This window comes from Neoarius graeffei, chromosome 19 (assembly GCF_027579695.1).
Source record: "Neoarius graeffei isolate fNeoGra1 chromosome 19, fNeoGra1.pri, whole genome shotgun sequence".
Taxonomy (NCBI): domain Eukaryota; kingdom Metazoa; phylum Chordata; class Actinopteri; order Siluriformes; family Ariidae; genus Neoarius; species Neoarius graeffei.
In genome coordinates this window covers 40542265-40562031 of record NC_083587.1, presented here as the reverse complement: position 1 = coordinate 40562031, position 19767 = coordinate 40542265, and the positions used below count along the sequence as shown (strand labels likewise).

Here is a 19767-nt window from a genome sequence, read left to right as displayed (position 1 = left end):
AGAACACCTTTGGGATGAATTAGAGCGGAGACTGAGAGCCAGGCCTTCTCATCCAACATCAGTGTGTGACCTCACAAATGCGCTTCTGGAAGATTGGTGAAAAATTCCCATAAACACACTCCTAAACCTTGTGGACAGCCTTCCCAGAAGAGTTGAAGCTGTTCTAGCTGCAAAGGGTGGACCGACGTCATATTGAACCCTATGGATTAGGAATGGGATGTCACTTAAGCTCATATGTGAGTCAAGGCAGGTGAGCGAATACTTTTGGCAATATAGTGTATAAGTATGGGAGCTGGTAGGCAAGTAAATTCAGTGAGGAAAGAAGATCGAGGTAGCCATATCTAATCCTTATCACATGCATTAAAGCCAAAATGAGAAACAGCTGAGAGTTCCACAACTGCCCTGGGAGATCAGCTCTGATTAGTTTTGGTGTGTGTATTCTAGGAGATGTTTTTTTTTTTATAGTGTATGAGATTTTTGCAACTAGAAACTCTACCTCTGAATCCATGGTAATATGATTGAGTTAAACCCAAACATTATCATTAATAATCATTTTACTGCTTGGAAAGTAAATTTCCAATTCAGTTTGACTTTACACCCCCTGTTAAAATTGAAGATGTAAAAAACAAAACTAATAAATCATGTCCAGTCTCTTTTCACTTTTAAAGTGATAAAGCAGCCAACAAAATTCAGGTGAAAAACAAATAGAACCATTTTAGAATGGAAAAAAAAAGAAAAAATTACAATTGCCTGGATGCTTAAGTGTGCACACCCGTAACAAGCTTTTGCTTGTAATACAACACTGTTTTTTTGGGTAAAGGCCTACCAATTTAGCACAGCCTGTATTTGTTACACTCTTCTTTGCAAGGGGATCTTCAATGCACAACCCTCTTCAATGCATTCTACAGGTATTTGATTAAAGATTTACTGTCGAGCTGGGCTTTTACTGGGTCATTTCAGAACATCCATGTACTTCTTCTGAAGCCATTCCTTTGCGAACTGAGATTTGTGCTTTGGGTCATTATCTTGCCAGAAGAATAATTTTTTTCTTGATCTTCGGCTGCCTGAGAGAGGCCTGTAGATTTAGTTTTGTTTATTAATACTTAGCACTTGTGTACATTTGGGCGCTGGAAAAATAGGAAGAGAAACAATGGATCTTAAAGTGGGATCTGGGGACCACCATGGGTCCAGAAAGCATATCTAAGGGGTCTGTGATATTTAAAGAGTCATACCAAAGACCATCATAAAAATGGTACCTACTGCCATCTGACAAGGCAAACCACAATAGAGATGTGAGTAGGAAGCCAAACTCTCAAGGTTACCAGAGGACTGGCTCCCTACTGTAACCCTAGCTATGTAATAGGCAAGAGGCAGAGGGCTATGGAAACAGGGATTGGCGCCGCCCAATGTGCCTTAAAGGTCTGGTTAATACCAGGACAGGAGACTGCCTGGGAAGATCAGGTCCTGGCATGGGAGGGACACTGACTTTGTGATTTTTAAAATTGTTTTCAATGGTGGAAGCTACCATGATCAAAATTATATTTATTATTGATTTATTAGTCGGCGGCACGGTGGTGTAGTGGTTAGCGCTGTCGCCTCACAGCAAGAAGGTCCTGGGTTCGAGCCCCGGGGCCGGCGAGGGCCTTTCTGTGCGGAGTTTGCATGTTCTCCCCGTGTCCGCGTGGGTTTCCTCCGGGTGCTCCGGTTTCCCCCACAGTCCAAAGACATGCAGGTTAGGTTAACTGGTGACTCTAAATTGACCGTAGGTGTGAATGTGAGTGTGAATGGTTGTCTGTGTCTATGTGTCAGCCCTGTGATGACCTGGCGACTTGTCCAGGGTGTACCCCGCCTTTCGCCCGTAGTCAGCTGGGATAGGCTCCAGCTTGCCTGCGACCCTGTAGAACAGGATAAAGCGGCTAGAGATAATGGATGGATGGATGGATTTATTAGTCATTAGTCTGTTTGGTGACTTGAATTGAATATGTTTAATCCAAACCTCAATAACTCCAAAACAGGTAGGCCTATTAATAATCTCAACATTTAAATAATGAACATTTGTTTGTTTGTTTGTTTGTTTGTTTGTTTGTTTGTTTGTTTGTTACTGCTACTACTGCTGAGAGTATACTATCTCCTTCTCTGATTAGGGACTACAGTGGTTCAAGTGACAGCTATAGATGCAGATGACTCCATGTTTGGAAATAATGCCAAACTCATCTATTCCATTTTGCAAGGAGAGCCCTACTTCTCAGTGGAACCAAAGACAGGTAGTGACTGCAAAGATATGCTACAATTTTACACCAGCTAATCCCTCTTACATATCATATACGAGTGCATCTCAAAAAGTTAGAATATCATGAAAAAATCCTTTTTTCCATAATTTAATTCAAAAAGGTAAACTTTCAAATATTCTATATTCATTGTAGAAATATTTCAAGATGTTTTTGTTTTAATTCTGATGATTATGACTTATAGCTCATGAAAATCAGAAATCCAGTGTCTTACATTATTAGAATATTTCCAAAGATCAATTTAAATAAAAAAAAAAAGATTTACAATACAGAAATGTCCAACTTCTGAAAAGGATGCTCATCTATACATGCAATACTTGGCTGGGGCTCTTTTACCATGAATTACTAAATCAATGTGACATGGCATGGAGGCGATCAGCCTGTGGCACTGCTGAGGTGTTATTGAAGCCCAGGTTGCTTTAATAGTGGCCTTTAGCTTGTCTGTATTTTTGGGTCAGGTGTTACTCTATGGGGTTCAGGTCAGGCAAGTTGGCTGACCAATCAAGCACAGTAATATCATGGTCAGCAAACCATTTGGTAGTAGTTGTGGCACTGTAGGCAGGTGCTAAGTCCTCCTGGAAAAGGAAATCGGTATATCCATAAAGCTTGTCAGCAGATGGAAGCGTGAAGTGCTCTAAAATCTCCTGGTAGACGGCTGTGTTGACTTTAGACTTGATAAAACACAGTGGACCAACAACAGCAGATATTATGGCACCACAAATCATCAAGAACTATGGAAACTTCACACTGAACATCAAACACCTTGGATTCTGTACCTCTCTACGCTTCCTCCAGACTCCAGGACCTTGATTTCCAAATGAAATGCAAAATTTACTTTCATCTGAAAAGAGGACTTTGGACCACTGAGCAACATTCCAGTTTTTTATCTCCTTAGCCCAGGTAAGATGCTTCTGATATTGTCTCTGGTTCATGAGTGGCTTGATATTAGGAATGTGACAGTTGTAGCCCCTTTCTTAAAAAAAAAAAGTCTGTGCATTGTGGTTCTTGATGCACTGACACCAGCCTCAGTCCACTCCTTGTGAAGCTCTCCCAAGTGTTTGAATAAACTTTTCTTGACAATCCTCTCAAGGCTGCGGTCATCCCTGTTGCTTGTGCACCTTTTCGAGCCAGCCTTTTCAGCAGTTACCTTTTGTGGCTTTGAGGGTGTCGATGATCATCTTCTGGACAACTGTCAAGTCAGCAGTCCTCCCCATGATTATGGTTGTGTACTAAACTAGACTGAGAAATACACAGTATTTATACTGCTTTACTCAAACTCAAAAATTCTAATATTTTGAGATTTTTTTATTTATTTTTTTGCTGTAGGGCATAATTATCAAAATTAACATAGAAAAATGATTGAGACATTTTAGTTGACATGTAATGAGTCTAGAATATATTAAATTTTCACTTTCTTAAATAACTGATGGAAAATATTGAACTTTATCACAATATTCTGATTTTTTGAGTTGCACTAGTACTATTTTATATATCTTGGTCTGGGTTGCGGGAGCATATACTATATTATAAAATTTTACATTGACTTGAAAGATGATGATTTTCTTCCATCTCATTTTAAGGCATAATTGTGACCTCTTGGCCAAACATTGACAGAGAAGCAAGCGATATGTACCTTGTTGTAATTCAGGTGAAAGACATGCTTGGAATTACTGAAAGCTACAGTGCTACAACAACAGTGACCATAACCCTTACAGATGTGAATGATAATGGGCCTACCTTTCAACATAGTGAGTAAAAAGCAATGCATTATTACCAACTAACAACTTATCATGCTCACAACTTATTAAACACTGGACATGTACTTACATGTACATACATACTTTTGTTTTATTTGGGTTATTTCAGGGTTGGCACAGACAAAACACCAGGGCCAAAAATTGTTGGGAGAGGCAACTGCAGGAATATCAATAATCATAAATGTAATAATAACTAGGCCTCCAAAGGGAAAAAAAATACAAGAAACACAGGCAGAGAAAGGCATTAATACTTCATATTCAGATAAACTATATGGCCCAAAGTATGTGGACATCTGATTATTGCATTCATATGTGGGCCTTCCTGGTGCTACAAAACATAACTGGTCAGGATGTATTTGTATGCTGCAGCATTAAGATTAACTGGAACTAAAAGGCCCACAACTGATTCATCATGACAATATCCCTGTGCACAAACCAAAGTCCATAAAGACATGGTTTTGCAAGGTTGATATGGAAGAACTTGAGTGGCCAGAGCCCTGATGTCAACCCCAGTGAACACCACTGGGATGAATTGGAACAATGACTGCACACCAGGCATTCTTGCTCAACGTCACTGCCTGACCTCACAAATGCTCTGATGGCTGAATGGGCACAAATCATCCTATCCATTATCTATACTGCTTATCTGTCAGAGTCATGGGGAAGGTTGGAAAAATTGGAGCCACAGGCTGTGTAGTAGAGAGTTATAGCCAGCCCATGTGTAGTAGATACAGTTGGACAGCAGTGGATTTGCCTTTCATCTCATGCATGCACTCATGATGATTTATCAAAAATATGACACTTTGGCTAACCCAAAGTGTTATATACAAAGTACAACACTATTACCTAACTACAGCACTTTGTACCCAAAGCACAGCACAATTAATTAATATGTAAAATGCGAAATTCTAATCATATCATTTTCAAAGGTACAGTCCGATCTGAAAGTACAGGAACAACAAAGCCAGTTCTTTTGCTTTTGCTATACACTGAAGACATTTGGGTTTGAGATCAAAAGATAAGATGGTAGATTAGAATTTCAGCTATCATTTCTTGATATTTAGATCTAGCTGTATTGAATAATTTAGAACATGGCGCCTTCTATTTAAACAGCCATTTTTCAAATGATTAAAAATATTAGAACATGTTGACAGTTGCCCAGCTACCTGGGTTTCACCTGTGAAGACTGCATTTGTTGTTGATAAAGCAACATTAGGAATAGAGAGCCGTCTATGTGAGAGAAGCCAACCATTCTGAAGCTGAGAAAAGAGGGAAAATTGATCAGAGCCATTGGGTCATTCCATGCCAAATCAACAAGAGGTTATGCTTGACCATCTCAGATTTCAATGAAATTTAGAGGGCTCAGAGATACTATTAAAAGAAGTTAATCCCCAAAACTTGAGCTTCCTATCACCAATAGTTTCAGAGATACAGGCATTTGAATTTTTCGATTTTTTTGTTTTTTGCTCAAAACATACATATTTCAAAGTGCAATATAATCTTTATTATGCAAGGTAGAAACCTAAAATTTTGCACAGAGAGACTCAATGTCTTGTACTACAAGCTTCAACTTAGAATTTCAATGGTCATTGTATATTAGATGGTGATTTTAACAAGGAAATTAAAAAGACAAATTTGCATTTTTGCATTTTTAACTCATTCTGGAAGCTTGCGTGTGGCAGTAATGCTTAAACTAAGAATGTTATTCAAATCTACACAGAAATATCTACCAATTTCAGTTTTACCAAGTCTCCACTATTCCTAGTTTGTCTGTAATAGGGTTTTGAAATTCGCCGATTTCTAAAACATGCCATTTTCAGTAGCAAGAAATCCAATGTGGGATAGCAGTTAGGAACTTGTAAATTTTTTTCAGTAATCCCCAAGATCCATATTTTATATTTCCAAATTTTTGTTCTGTGTCTCTCAAGTATTTTTAAACTACAGGGGTTTAAAAAATCCATTTTCACCAAATTTGAATTTTTGATATATTTTCATATAACTGATATTTGAGGGTTAATAAATGCTTCAGTAAGGCTCAAGTAGGTTAGGAGACATGTTTCTTCCTCAATTTTAAATAAAATTTCAATTAATGCTCAGTATTAATTATTTGTAAATTGATTTTAATCTAAGACTGTGTAACATTAGCAATCAATGACCAGCTATTGTGTACCAGTCAACAGCCAGCCTTATCAATATCAACACAGCACAATAGGTGACCTTTGATACCAGAACAGGTGGCTCATATCTTATAGTTTTAGAGTCTGTAAACAGCATACTTGTTCAGATAACATTATATTGCTTGGATTATATTAAATACATTGTAATACAGAGCACTGAGAAAATTTACCAATGTTATTAACTGAATGTGTTTCTTTGCAAGGATTGGATATTTTGAATAGTTGACTAGGGAATTTAATTGTAGTTGCTTTCAATTTGAGATCAGTATAAATGAGTTTGTTCTTAGACATCTAGAAATGGCTGAACTTCCTCCCTGTTCTATAGGAATTGGACTAAAGAAAGATTCTGACTGCCATAAACTAACATACAACAGAAATTGTAAGTTAAATACACTCTCTCAGTATAGTTTGGAGCAAATTTCATTAATTAAACAGAGAAGTGAACTTGAGAACATTTCAAGCACAGACACAGTATGTCTGCATCATGAGAAACTGTTTCTGATGAAATATGAAGAGCTACAGAAAAGTTGTGATCCATATGAAAGGCACAAGAAAAAAGTTAAAACAGAATTACGTTCAATTCTTCCTGAAACAGCAGATTCACTTTCAAAACTGATAAAAAAAATATATTAAACCTGGACAAAAATTGTGTTCTAAATGTTCACAGAGAGTGAAAGAACATTTAAGCCAAGCAGGTTCAGCAGATTCTACAGAATGGGAACAAGAGAGCATGTGTGTAGATGTGGATCCAACATACACTGGTGAGGTAGCTGAATCACTTGACAAAAGCCTTGTGTCAACTGGTTGCTCTCCACTGAAAATTGCCAAGTATAGCCACAAACAGAAAGCTGCATATGGCAAAGCAAAGTTGCAACAAGTAGAAGAAACTTTACGTTCTAAAATGAAATTTTATTAATTAATGAAATTTGCTCCAAACTATACTGAGAGAGTGTATTTAACTTGCAATTTCTGTTGTATGTTAGTTTATGGCAGTCAGAATCTATACTGATCTCAAATTGAAAGCAACTACAATTAAATTCCCTAGTCAACTATTCAAAATATCCAATCCTTGCAAAGAAACACATTCAGTTAATAACATTGGTAAATTTTCTCAGTGCTCTGTATTACAATGTATTTAATATAATCCAAGCAATATAATGTTATCTGAACAAGTATGCAGTTTACAGACTCTAAAACTATAAGATATGAGCCACCTGTTCTGGTATCAAAGGTCACCTATTGTGCTGTGTTGATATTGATAAGGCTGGCTGTTGACTGGTACACAATAGCTGGTCATTGATTGCTAATGTTACACAGTCTTAGATTAAAATCAATTTACAAATAATTAATACTGAGCATTAATTGAAATTTTATTTAAAATTGAGGAAGAAACATGTCTCCTAACCTACTTGAGCCTTATTGAAGCATTTATTAACCCTCAAATATCAGTTATATGAAAATATATCAAAAATTCGAATTTGGTGAAAATGGATTTTTTAAACCCCTGTAGTTTAAAAATACTTGAGAGACACAGAACAAAAATTTGGAAATATAAAATATGGGTCTTGGGGATTACTGAAAAAAATTTACAAGTTCCTAACTGCTATCCCACATTGGATTTCTTGCTACTGAAAATGGCATGTTTTAGAAATCGGCGAATTTCAAAACCCTATTACAGACAAACTAGGAATAGTGGAGACTTGGTAAAACTGAAATTGGTAGATATTTCTGTGTAGATTTGAATAACATTCTTAGTTTAAGCATTACTGCCACAGGCAAGCTTCCAGAATGAATTAAAAATGCAAAAAATGCAAATTTGTCTTTTTAATTTCCTTGTTAAAATCACCATCTAATATACAATGACCATTGAAATTCTAAGTTGAAGCTTGTAGTACAAGACATTGAGTCTCTCTGTGCAAAATTTTAGGTTTCTATCTTACATAATAAAGATTATATTACACCTTGAAATATGTTTTGAGCAAAATGCAAAAAAAAATCGAAAAATTCAAATGCCTGTATCTCTGAAACCGTTGGAGATAGGAAGCTCAAATTTTGGGGATTAACTTCTTTTAATAGTATCTCTGAGCCCTCCAAATTTCATTGAAATCTGAGATGGTCGAGCATAAATTTGTCAGATCTTTGTTGATTTGGTATGGAATGACCCCATTGCATAAGCGTAGCCAATGCAACAATTTGAAATGTCCATTTAGTAACATGAGAATAGGCTGGTTAAAAAGTGTAGTGAGCCAGTAGAGGGCCTTGGAGACATTTTTGACTCCTTGTCACTATGTCCACTCTGTGTGTGTGTGTGTGTGTGTGTGTGTGTGTGTGTGTGTGTGTGTGTGTGTGTGTGTGTGTGTGTGTGTGTGTGTCATTTTCATACCAGATGCTCAGATTATGGATTTTGAGTTATACCTGCTGCATTAAACTACTAAGCCTCCATATGCAGGAAATCCAAACCAAAGTGAAATTGGACCAAGGGAAGTTACTGCAAATCTGACCTGAAATCATGTGCGCGCAATCCAAAATGGCCCATTTTCCAAGCAGGAAGCCTTCAAAATGTCCGTGATGTTTCAGCTAAGTCTAAAGTATATTTTTGGACCAGAATGACACTACTTTTACTATGAATTTGCAAAACAGCAATAGGTAATTTAATTTGATGCCTCATTGATGGGTTGGCACCATGCCAAATTTATTTTTGGCACTGTGCCAATTGTGTCAGAATATTAGTTGCTGATACTTTGTTTCTAATATGGGACCAAATTTAACCTGTACAAAATGTTACCAACAAAGCTAGAACTGTTGTTGATACAAGATAGAAGAACTGACCTCTGAACATGCAGTGTTGAAAACATGGAGACCAGGACTCAGAATCAGTCAGTGCATGTACAGTGGTGCTTGAAAGTTTGTGAACCCTTTAGAATTTTCTGTATTTCTGCATAAATATGACCTAAAACATCAGATTTTTTTACACAAGTCCTGAAAGTAGATAAAGAGAACCCAGTTTTTAAAAAATGAGACAAAAATATTATACTTGGTCATTTATTTATTGAGGAAAATGATCCAATATTACATATCTGTGAAGGGCAAAAGTATGCGAACCTCTAGGATTAGCAGTTAATTTGAAGGTAAAATTAGAGTCAGGTGTTTTCAATCAATGGGATGACAATCAGGTGTGAGTGGGCACCCTGTTTTATTTAAAGAACAGGGATCTATCAAAGTCTGATCTTCACAACACGTGTGGAAGTGTATCATGGCACAAGCAAAGGAGATTTCTGAGGACCTCAGAAAAAGCGTTGTTGATGCCCATCAAGCTGGAAAAGGTTACAAAACCATCTCTAAAGAGTTTAGATTCCACCAATCCACAGTCAGACAGGTTGTGTACAAATGGAGGAAATTCAAGACCATTGTTACACTCCCCAGGAGTGGTTGACCAACAAAGATCACTCCAAGAGCAAGGTGTGTAATAGTTGGCGAGGTCACAAAGGACCCCAGGGTAACTTCTAAGCAACTGAAGGCCTTTCTCATATTGGCTAATGTTAATGTTCATGAGTCCACCATCAGGAGCACACTGAACAACAATGGTGTGCATGGCAGGGTTGCAAGGAGAAAGCAACTGCTCTCCAAAAAGAACATTGCTGCCCGTCTGCAGTTTGCTGAAGATCACGTGGACAAGCCAGAAGGCTATTGGAAAAATGTTTTGTGGATGGATGAAACCAAATAGAACTTTTTGGTTTAAATGAAAAGCATTATGTTTGGAGAAAGGAAAACACTGCATTCCAGCATAAGAACCTTATCCCATTTGTGAAACATGGTGATGGTAGTATCATGGTTTGGGCCTGTTTTGCTGCATCTGGGCCAGGATGGCTTGCCATCATTGATGGAACAATGAATTCTGAATTATACCAGCAAATTCTAAAGGAAAAAGTCAGGACATCTGTCCATGAACTGAATCTCAAGAGAAGGTGGGTCATGCAGCAAGACAACAACCCTAAGCACACAAGTTGTTCTACCAAAGGATGGTTAAAGAAGAATAAAGTTAATGTTTTGGAATGGCCAAGTTAAAGTCCTGACCTTAATACAATCAAAATGTTGTGGAAGGACCTGAAGCGAGCAGTTCATGTGAGGAAGCCCACCAACATCCCAGAGTTGAAGCTGTTCTGTATGGAGGAATGGGCTAAAATTCCTCCAAGCCGGTGTACAGGACTGATCAACAGTTATCGGAAACGTTTAGTTGCAGCCTATACAGATAAAAGAGTAATCATAAAAAGACGTTATACAATACAAAAATAGCTTCCGTTCTAACAGCCTTTTCATTAGTGCTGGTAGAAATTGCAGATCTATAATGTTTCACATCTATACCAAATTCAATGAAGTTAGGTTTTTTGTTTTGAAATGTATATTTATGAATGTAGTATTTGCATAAAAATAACAAAAGATTAATCAAATAATATTGAGAGCCCACATACTCCTTTTCATGAAAACCAAACAAGACATTTTCCCACTTTAATGCAAAGTCTGAATGAATGGAGTCTATGATCACACGAGCAAGCTTACTCCACAAAAGTTTTGAATAAGGGCAAAGCCAAAATAAATGAGTGATAGTTTCTCTTTCAGCCCCACAAAAAGAACAATTTATATTAATATCTTTTTTGAATTTCTGTAAATAAAAATTTGTTGGATAAAATCTATGTAGCAACTTAAAGGATATTTCTTTAACTTTGTTGGTTAAAAAGAATTTTTTAGGCAATAACCAAACTTTTTTCCACCAGATGTCCCCCACCCACTTGGACCAGTGTGACAGACAAGAAGGAGTAGTAATGTGATAACTTTGTTTACACTCTTGAATAGCTCTTCTTCATGACGACAACTGGAAGTGTACCAACACGATGGGGCATGTAGCGCCACCTGTGGCTCGGGTGCACAATGTACCTCACACAATAGCTCGATTTCCTTGTGTGCATGTAGGATTGGATTTCTCTGGCACCCCTGCTGGGACCCTTTGCTCGATTACCAACAGCAGCTCGATTTGGATGTGCATGTAAACATACTGACTGTATGCATATATCCCTGACCACGTATACACCTCACTTCACTGCTCTTGTTCAATCGGAAAAAAAAGTCATTTCTCTCATTAGATGGCAAATGTTGGCTGATTTTTTTAAATGTCTGATGCAAGTTCAATAGAATTGCTTTGCTTTGATAAAATACTGCACTGCTTTTTACAAAAGTCTTATCTTTGTTTTCAGAAACAAATCAGCTCTTATATTGAGCTCAATCTCTTTTTCTTTCTCTTTTTTTTCTCCTAAAGGGTTTTTTGGAGAAACAAGTTAGAATTCAGTAAGATCTGGCCAATGTCTCATAATGTTACTTCTTAAACTCCTAAGAAATAGCCTGTTGTCAAAGAACAATTACTGCAAGTCCAATTTAAGTTCAAATTAATATCTTAGTTTTTTCTAGGGAAAGCCGTGTGTATGTATGTGTGTATATGTGTCACATACTGTAAAAATCTTAGGTACATGCAATGAAATGTTGTAGAGCAATGGTGCCTTCAAAAATAATGAAATTAAATCTCTCTACTTTAAATAAAAAAAATACCATAAAAATCAGTAAGCAGTAATGCATGAATAAAAGTCAATGTTTGGTGTGATGACCCTTTGCTTAAAGATAAAATAACAGTGTCAGGTACAGTTAGTGCAGTTTTATAAGGAACGGAGCTATAAATTTTACTGAGCATCTTACAGAATCAGCCACAGTTATTCTAGAGACTTTGACTGTCGCACTTCCTTCTTATTTTTGTAGCAAACCCCAGCAACCTTCATTATGTTTTGTCTGCAAAGTGGTCTGTTCTGTAATATGCTGCTTTCTTTACTGACATACAAACATTTTTCTGTAACATTTAATTTTGTGCTGGAAAACTCATGTTTGGAAATCTAAAGTGATTTTGTACTGGTTCCATAATGTAGAAGTCATAAAATAAAAGTCCATAACAATGTTTGTACTAAAAATTAGGATGCCTCAGATTTTTTAACAGTAATATACAGTATATATCCTGTCAGTCAGGTTCAATGCCCGAACTGATAATCTGCATCATCAGTTTTTCTTTGGCTAATCAGACACAAGGTGCGCCACCACTTTTGCCAAAGCGGTTGGGGGTTAGGTGCCTTGCTCAAGGGAATTGAACCAGCAACCTTTTGGTCCCAAAGCTGTATATATATATATATATATATATATATATATATATATATATATATATATATATATATATATATATATAAAAACACAGACAGGTAAAGGGAATTACATTGATTTTGTTACAATGGCACCTGTCAAGGGGTGGGACATATTAGGCAGCAAGAGAACAGTCAGTTCTCAACGTTGATGTGTTGGAAGCAGGAAAAATGGGCAAGTGTAAGGATCAGAGTGACTTTGACAAGGGCCAAATTGTGATGGCTAGATGACTGGGTCTGAGCATCTCCAAAATGGCACATCTTGTGGGGTGTTACAAGTATCCAGTGGTTAGTACATACCAAACGTGGTCCAAGGAAGGGCAACCAGTGAAATGGCAACAGGGTCATGGGTGTTGAAGGCTCATTGATTTGCATGAAGGCTAGCTCATATGTTCCAAGTCCACAGAAGAAAAGAAGTTAATGCTGACACCATTCTGTTTTAGCCAGCATTAACTCTTTCAGCAGTTTGTGCTACAATAGCTCTTCTGTGGGATTGGACCATATGGGCTAGCCATATGGGTGGTGCTAGAGCACTCAAGATGCAAACATGAAACTTGGTGAAAAGAATCAGGGCTGGTCACCAAACAGTGTGTCAAATTGCATAACTGTTTACCATACAGTTCTATAGACTGCCATAAACACTTTAGCAAGATGATGATGATGATGATGATGAGTAACTGCGATGACCTGGCGACTTGTCCAGGGTGTACCCCGCCTCTCGCCCATAGTCAGCTGGGATAGGCTCCAGCTTGCCTGCGACCCTGTAGAACAGGATAAGCAGCTACAGATAATGGATGGATGGATGGATGGATGGATGGATGGATGGATGGATGGATGGATGGATGGATGGATGGATGGATGGATGGATGGATGGATGGAAGATGATGAGTAATAAGAAAAGGCAGAAACACAATGGTTGTCTATGCAGCTTCATTGCTTGGCCCCCAGGAAGAAAAGGTAGAAACATAATGGGTGCCTACGCAGCTTCACTGCTTGGCCCCCAAATGCATCAGTCTGCAAAGGGTTACAAAGCTATTTCTAAGGCTCTGGGAATACAGAAAACCACAATGATAGCCATTATTTACAAAATGGGGGGAGAAAAACAGTGGTTGAATCAGTGGTGAATAATCCCAGAAGTGGCCGGCCTACCAAAATTCCTCCAAGAGCACATTTGACAACTCATCCAGTAAGTCACAAAAAACGAGATAAACATCTAAGGAACTGCAGGCCTTGCTTGGCTCAGATAAGGTCAACATTCCTGATTCCATCATTACAAACAGACTGGGCAAAACTGGGAGCCATGGAAGAGTTGCAAGGTAAAGGGGAAAAAAAACCTCTGTAATAATCAAGTCAAACATGGTTGTGGTTGAATGTAGGATGCTTTAAAGAATCCTGGGTGACTTGCCATTGATGGAATCATGAACCTACTAGAAAATCCTGAAGGAGAATGTCTCTAGTTACCAGTCCATGACTGCTGCACAGCTGAGCTTTGCAGCAAAACAACACTCTGAAACAATAGAACAAGTCCGCTTCTTATTGGCTCAAAAAAAAAACCAGAATTAAGGTTTTGGAGTGGCCTAGTCAAAGTCCTAACTTGAACCCCATTGAGATGCTGTAACACAACCTTAAACAGGGAGCTATTGCTTGAAAGCCCTCCAGTGTAATTGAATTTTGCAAAGAAGAGTCTGCCAAGATGAAAGATAGATCTCCAATTCTCAGACGCATTGGCTGCAGTTCTTGCAATTACTTTTCCACATGGATGATATAGGTGTTGGATAAGCTTCCTTCCTTCAAGGAATAAAATAATCAGTTGTATTTCCTTATGTTATCCTTGTTTATATTATATTTTGTATGAGGATCTGAAACCATACATAGTGACAACTACGTAAAATAGAGATCTACAGGCAATTTAGCATAATCAGTCCACATCATACATTTGGGAGGTGAGAAAGAAACCAAAGAAGCTGGAGGAAACCTACACGGACATGGGGACAACATGCAAAGCTTTGCACAGACAGTAATATGAATTGATGATTGAACTGAGGACCTTGTTGATGAGCTGTGCCACTGTGCTGCATGTTAATAACGTTTAAGATTGATTATAGCCATTGATAGTAATATAGTTTAGAGAAGAAGGAAAAAAAATCAATAGCCCAAGGACAGCCTTGGGGAGCACCACACTTTGCTTTTGTATGCACAGATAAATCACTGTTAACATTTTGTCATATGTCACATTGACAACATTTTTATGAAGTTAATATTCTCTTCTTATTCCGGCAGACCTGTACATGTTTGCCATAGTGGAATCAGCACCAGTTGGCACAATAGTTGGTAGGGTCATGGCAGAAGATGCTGATATTGGCATGAATGCCAGGATGAACTACACTCTAGATGACCTAGAGGAAAACACCACTTTCATAGTCCAGACAGATCCTGCCACACAGGAGGGTATAGTGATACTGGCCAGAGTAAGTATATTTACCCTTATAGCAGCTTATTTACAGTTGTGAAAAAAAGAAAGTACACCCTCCTTCAATTCAATGTGTTTGTGAGTGCCTAAGCAACGATTGGGTGGTTCTCACCAATTTCTATAAACAAATCATCTCAGGAGGAAAACAAACAAAAGAACAAAAAATATTTCCATATGTAGTCTTTTTTTCTCTAAAAGTAAGCTAACATTAAGAAACCAGGTGAAGAAGAAATAAATATGTCCTTCCTACTTCATTAAGAGAGTAATTAACAGGCAGGTGTTACTAAAAAATGCACAAGATTAGTTAAACATCAAGAAGTGTGATTACTAGGGCTGCGTACCTAAACGTAACATCAGGTACAGGCACCGGTACAGAAGTTTAAGTACAGGTCCGAACCTGTGCCTGAACAATTTGACAAATTAATGTGTTCTTCTGAACTTCTTCAATAATGACAGAAACATTAATAAACTGTTGACAACTTGTCAGTATCTTTATTCAAAGAAAACCGAACATAACTAGGTTTCCTACCTCACTTCTCAGTCACCCTCTCAGTCTCACACTTGGTTAACTTGGGACAAAAAGTCATAAGTTGTCTCACAGCGAGCAGTGACTACACTAGAGTACTACAGAGTACAGACAACATATAGTTCAAACTTTCAAAGTACGGTACCTGAGAAGTTGTCTCACAACGAGAAGTGACTAGAGTAAACAAATTCACTCCGTGCAGTCCGCGGCCTTTAACTTACGCGCCAAAATTACACAAAGCAACAAAGGCCGCCAATGCCAGCAAAGGAAAAATGGCTGACCTGCTTTTGAGTCTTTTTGACCAATCAGAACGCTGGATCAGCCAAGCTCTCGCAATGTCTCGTGAGACTGTGGCGAGAGGATCTCAAATCAAAGATGGCTCTGATTCCAAGTTTCAGCGCGGCATTTTACGTCTTTTCCAGTGTTAAATTTTCGTCTTTGTGGTAGGATTTACGCATCTTCAGTCACAAAATAAGCATATACTTGGTGTAAATTTATATCGGTACAGTACCGGTACTTCATAATCCGGTATTTTGGACCTGTACCAAATCGATTTTCACGGTACAGTACCGGTACACAGTACCGGTACACAGCCCTAGTGATTACCTCTATAAAACCAGAATTTCTGGCAGTTTGGTGTGTTGGAGCACTCGGATGTGTGTCTGTATCATGCCAAGAAGAAAGGACACCAGCCATGACCTTAGAGAAGCAATTGTTGCTGCTTATCCATCTGGGAAGGGTTAGAAGATCATCTCCAAACAATTTGAAATTCACCATTCTACAGTAAGACAGAATATTTACAAATAAAGAGCCTTCAAGACAGTTGTTAGTCTTCCCAGCAAATCCAAGAACATACTGTTTAATGCTTAGATATACAACCCCGATTCCAAAAAAGTTGGGACAAAGTACAAATTGTAAATAAAAACGGAATGCAATGATGTGGAGGTTTCAAAATTCCATATTTTATTCAGAATAGAACATAGATGACACATCAAATGTTTAAACTGAGGAAATGTATCATTTAAAGAGAAAAATTAGGTGATTTTTAAATTTCATGACAACACCACATCTAAAAAAAAGTTGGGACAAGGCCATGTTTACCACTGTGAGACATCCCCTTTTCTCTTTACAACAGTCTGTAAATGTCTGGGGACTGAGGAGACAAGTTGCTCAAGTTTAGGGATAGGAATGTTAACCCATTCTTGTCTAATGTAGGATTCTAGTTGCTCAACTGTCTTAGGTCTTTTTTGTCGTATCTTCTGTTTTATGATGCGCCAAATGTTTTCTATGGGTGAAAGATCTGGACTGCAGGCTGGCCAGTTCAGTGCCCAGACCCTTCTTCTACGCAGCCATGATGCTGTAATTGATGCAGTATGTGGTTTGGCATTGTCATGTTGGAAAATGCAAGGACTTCCCTGAAAGAGATGTCGTCTGGATGGGAGCATATGCTGCTCTAGAACCTGGATATACCTTTCAGCATTGATGGTGTCTTTCCAGATGTGTAAGCTGCCCATGCCACACGCACTAATGCAACCCCATACCATCAGAGATGCAGGCTTCTGAACTGAGCGCTGATAACAACTTGGGTCGTCCTTCTCCTCTTTAGTCCGAATGACACAGCGTCCCTGATTTCCATAAAGAACTTCCAAATTTTGATTCGTCTGACCACAGAACAGTTTTCCACTTTGCCACAGTCCATTTTAAATGAGCCTTGGCCCAGAGAAGACGTCTGCGCTTCTGGATCATGTTTAGATACAGCTTCTTCTTTGAACTATAGAGTTTTAGCTGGCAACGGCGGATGCCACGGTGAATTGTGTTCACAGATAATGTTCTCTGGAAATATTCCTGAGCCCATTTTGTGATTTCCAATACAGAAGCATGCCTGTATGTGATGCAGTGCCGTCTAAGGGCCCGAAGATCACGGGCACCCAGTATGGTTTTCCGACCTTGACCCTTATGCACAGAGATTCTTCCAGATTCTCTGAATCTTTTGATGATATTGTGCATTGTAGATGATGATATGTTCAAACTCTTTGCAATTTTACACTGTCAAACTCCTTTCTGATATTGCTTCACTATTTGTCGGCGCAGAATTAGGGGGATTGGTGAGCCTTTTCCCATCTTAATTCTGAGAGCCGCTGCCACTCCAAGATGCTCTTTTTATACCCAGTCATATTAATGATCTGTTGCCAATTGACCTAATGAGTTGCAATTTGGTCCTCCAGCTGTTCCTTTTTTGTACCTTTAACTTTTCCAGCCTCTTATTGCCCCTGTCCCAACTTTTCTGAGATGTGTTGCTGTCATGAAATTTCAAATGAGCCAATATTTGGCATGAAATTTCAAAATGTCTCACTTTCGACATTTGATATGTTGTCTATGTTCTATTGTGAATACAATATCAGTTTTTGAGATTTGTAAATTATTGCATTCCATTTTTATTTACAATTTGTACTTTGTCCCAACTTTTTTGGAATCGGGGTTGTATAAAGAAAACCCCAAAGGCTACATCATGTGGCCTACAGGCCTCTATACAGTGGTGCTTGAAAGTGTGTGAACCCTTTAGAATTTTCTATATTCCTGCATAAATATGACCGAAAACATCAGATTTTCACACAAGTCCTAAAAGTAGATAAAGAGAACCCAGTTAAACAAATAAGACAAAGATATTATACTTGGTAATTTATTTATTGAATAAAATGATCCAATATTACATATCTGTGAGTGGCAAAAGTATGTGAACCTCTAGGATTAGCAGTTAATTTGAAGGTGAAATTAGAGTCAGGTGTTTTCAATCAATGGGATGACAATCAGGTGTGAGTGGGCACCCTGTTTTATTTAAAGAACAGGGATCTAGCGAAGTCTGATATTCACAACACGTTTGTGGAAGTGTATCATGACACGAACAAAGGAGATTTCTGAGGACCTCAGAAAAAGCGTTGTTGATGTTCATCAGGCTGGAAAAGGTTACAAAACCATCTCTAAAGAGTTTGGACTCCACCAATCCACAGTCAGACAGACTGAGTACAAATGGAGGAAATTCAAGACCATTGTTACCCTCCCCAGGATTGGTCGACTAACAAAGATCACTCCAATAGCAAGGCGTGTAATAGTCGGCGAGGTCACAAAGGACCCCAGGGTAACTTCAAAGGAACTGAATGCCTCACTCATATTGGCTAATATTAATGTTTGAGTCCACCATCAGGAGAACACTGAACAACAATGGTGTGCATGGCAGGGTTGCAAGGAGAAAGCCACTGCTCTCCAAAAAGAACATTGCTGCTCATCTGCAGTTTGCTAAAGATCACATAGACAAGGTTTGGGCCTGTTTTGCTGCATTTGGGCCAGGATGGCTTGCTATCATTGATGGAACAATGAATTCTGAATTATACCAGCAAATTCTAAAGGAAAATGTCAGGACATCTGTCCATGAACTGAATCTCAAGAGAAGGTGGGTCATACAGCAAGACAATGACCCAATGACACAAAAGTCATTCTACCAAAGAATGGTTAAAGAAGAATAAAGTTAATGTTTTGGAATGGCCAAGTCAAAGTCCTGACCTTAATCCAATCGAAATGTTGTGGAAGGACCTGAAGCGAGCCATTCATGTGAGGGACCCCCCCCCCCAACATCCCAGAGTTGAAGCTGTTCTGTACGGAGGAATGGGCTAAAATTCCTCCAAGCTGGTGTGCAGGACTGATCAACAGTTACCGGAAACGTTTAGTTGCAGTTATTGCTGCACAAGGGGGTCACACCAGATACTGAAAGCAAATGTTCACATACTTTTGCCACTCACAGATATGTAATATTGGATCATTTTCCTCAATAAATAAATGACCAAGTATAATATTTTTGTCTCATTTAACTGTGTTCTCTTTATCTACTTTTAGGACTTGTGTGAAAATCTGATGATGTTTTGGGTCATATTTATGCAGATATATAGAAAATTCTAAGGGGTTCACAAACTTTAAAGCACCACTGTAAGCATATTCCATGCTTATATTCATGACAACGCAATCAGAAAAAGACAGACTGTGGGCTCCTGTGTGGCACAGCCAAAAAGCATTCACTCTATCACCCAAAAATCATGAGTTCAAAGCCCAAAGATTCCACATCCCTCTGTGGATGGGCACAAAATTGTCATGCAGGAGATAGATGTGTCACAGGGTGTCATGCCCTGTTGTTTAGAGCAAGACAAGCCAATCATGGGCATCTGTGAGCTCATGAATGCTGAGGTGGCATGTGTGTTATATGTAAGTTTGAAAAAATGTGTTCAGTAAGTGTTATGTGAAAGCATGTGATAGCCTGCTCTTTCCCTGGT

General features: G+C 38.4%; 1 protein-coding gene across 1 annotated transcript in view; it reads left to right on the top strand.

Moving 5' to 3' along the window:
* The window catches only part of cdh19 (cadherin 19, type 2), a 127828-nt gene that overhangs the window by 35489 nt on the left and 72572 nt on the right, over positions 1-19767 (top strand). Inside the window, exons 3-5 of the mRNA XM_060900075.1 lie at positions 2145-2264; positions 3869-4036; positions 14733-14920. Coding sequence (XP_060756058.1) covers positions 2145-2264; positions 3869-4036; positions 14733-14920 — 476 coding nt within the window. The remainder of the gene's footprint in view (positions 1-2144; positions 2265-3868; positions 4037-14732; positions 14921-19767) is intronic.